Raw genomic sequence first — 1,515 nt, 5'->3', positions numbered from 1 at the left:
TCCCATCCCCATCCCTCCTTCCTGGAGTTCAGGGTGTTTGAGAGCAAACCCAGCCCCACCGAGTCGCTCAGTACCTGCAGCGGCAACTGATCAGCCAGGAAAGAACCGATGAGGTTTAGGAGGTCTCCACCCAGCCATCCCAGCAGAAAATAAATGGAGAGAGCCCGGTCCATGATGCCCGTTTTGCAGGCTTGGTAAAACTGCCTGCAAAGAGAGAGTTGGGCAGAGACACAAACCATAACCCAGTTCTACCTGGGAACCATCCCCAGGTTTCCCTGTTGCTCCCACTTGAATCATTTCGCAATTGCCACTGACTCAAAGCACTCAGAGGGGAAGGAAAAGTAAAGATTTCCTCTGCAAACTGACCCCTGTAAAAAATCCTGTGACCCACTGGGTGCTCACAGCAACCCGCTGGGCTCGAGCCCTTGTGATCTGTCCCTCGTGCCGGGGGCAGAAAGCAACGAGGAGAAGCACCAGTTACAGAAACCAGCTCTCTGATTACGAAATAACCTGATGAACACACCAAGACCGAGCATGACCCCGCACATCCCCCTCTGCCTCAGTTGTCCCAACACTTCCAAGAAGCCCAGGAAGCATTTTTTCCGCACGTATGACCTGCAACAACTGCATTGCAGTCGGCTTACGTGGGTTATTACAGCTGCCAAGTGAAATAATCACAATAAAATAACAAAGGCAGCTATGGGGCTGTACTGCCTGCTCCCTCTCCTTCTGTTAAACCCAAATTTTCCAAGCCCAGGTTGCTTTTCCCAGGTAGATTTAATATTTGATTTTTAGAGGGGGGTGTTGTGCCATGGGAAGGGCTCAGCTGGGTTTTGGGAGCGATACTTACGGAAAAGAGGCAGCTGCAAAGCAGAAGATGGAAACCAAACCCAAGATGACGCTGGCGATGTCCCGACCGTCCTGGGCACATTCGTTAAACACATCCATGACCCAGCGGGAGCCGTTGGGACAATCAGAACCATTCCCGAGTGGGAGCCCCCTCCAGCGCCGCGCATCCATGGCTCCCGAGGGATGTTTGTTAGTGTCCGGCAGTAAAAGTGTTGGGATAACGCTGGGGAAAAGGAGATAATGTGGGGAAAAATGAAATATCGCTGCGGAAAAATCTGTTTATATTAGGAATGGGGTCAGGGCTTGAAGCTGGATCACATTATATAAAAAATTAGTGGTTAAAACAAATTTATTCGCCTTAATTTTGAGTCGGGTGGGATGAGGGAAGCGGGATGGTTGTCACCCCGGCAGGATTTGGCCTCAAAGAAGAAATAAAATCCAATCAGTGCCTCCCTGCAGAACAGGGACTGACTTACCCTCCTCGGCTGCCCCCGCCCTGGAAATTGAATTTATTTTCCTTTAGAAACTCGCTGCTTTTTCCAAAACTTGTTGGTTTTTTGTTGTTTTTTGTTAGTTATTTTTCCCCAAATCCACTGTTTCTTCAAAAACTTGATGGCTTTCCTTTCCAAACTTGCTGTTTTCTCAGAAACTTGCTGTTTTTTCTGG

General features: G+C 49.0%; 1 protein-coding gene across 1 annotated transcript; it reads right to left on the bottom strand.

Annotated features, from left to right (window-relative positions):
* Nucleotides 1-74: 74 nt before the first annotated feature.
* Nucleotides 75-1,020, bottom strand: LOC104531667 (lysosomal amino acid transporter 1 homolog; the record flags this gene model as incomplete). Its single annotated transcript, XM_010176626.1, has 2 exons — nucleotides 851-1,020; nucleotides 75-204 (listed from the first exon to the last, which is right to left on the bottom strand). Coding segments are annotated over exons 1-2 (300 nt in total), but the record flags the coding sequence as incomplete, so codon positions are not given.
* Nucleotides 1,021-1,515: the final 495 nt, after the last annotated feature.

This window comes from Antrostomus carolinensis, unplaced genomic scaffold (assembly GCF_000700745.2).
Source record: "Antrostomus carolinensis isolate BGI_N321 unplaced genomic scaffold, ASM70074v2 C13414088, whole genome shotgun sequence".
NCBI classification, from domain to species: Eukaryota; Metazoa; Chordata; class Aves; order Caprimulgiformes; family Caprimulgidae; genus Antrostomus; species Antrostomus carolinensis.
This window is presented reverse-complemented; position numbering and strand designations above follow the sequence as displayed.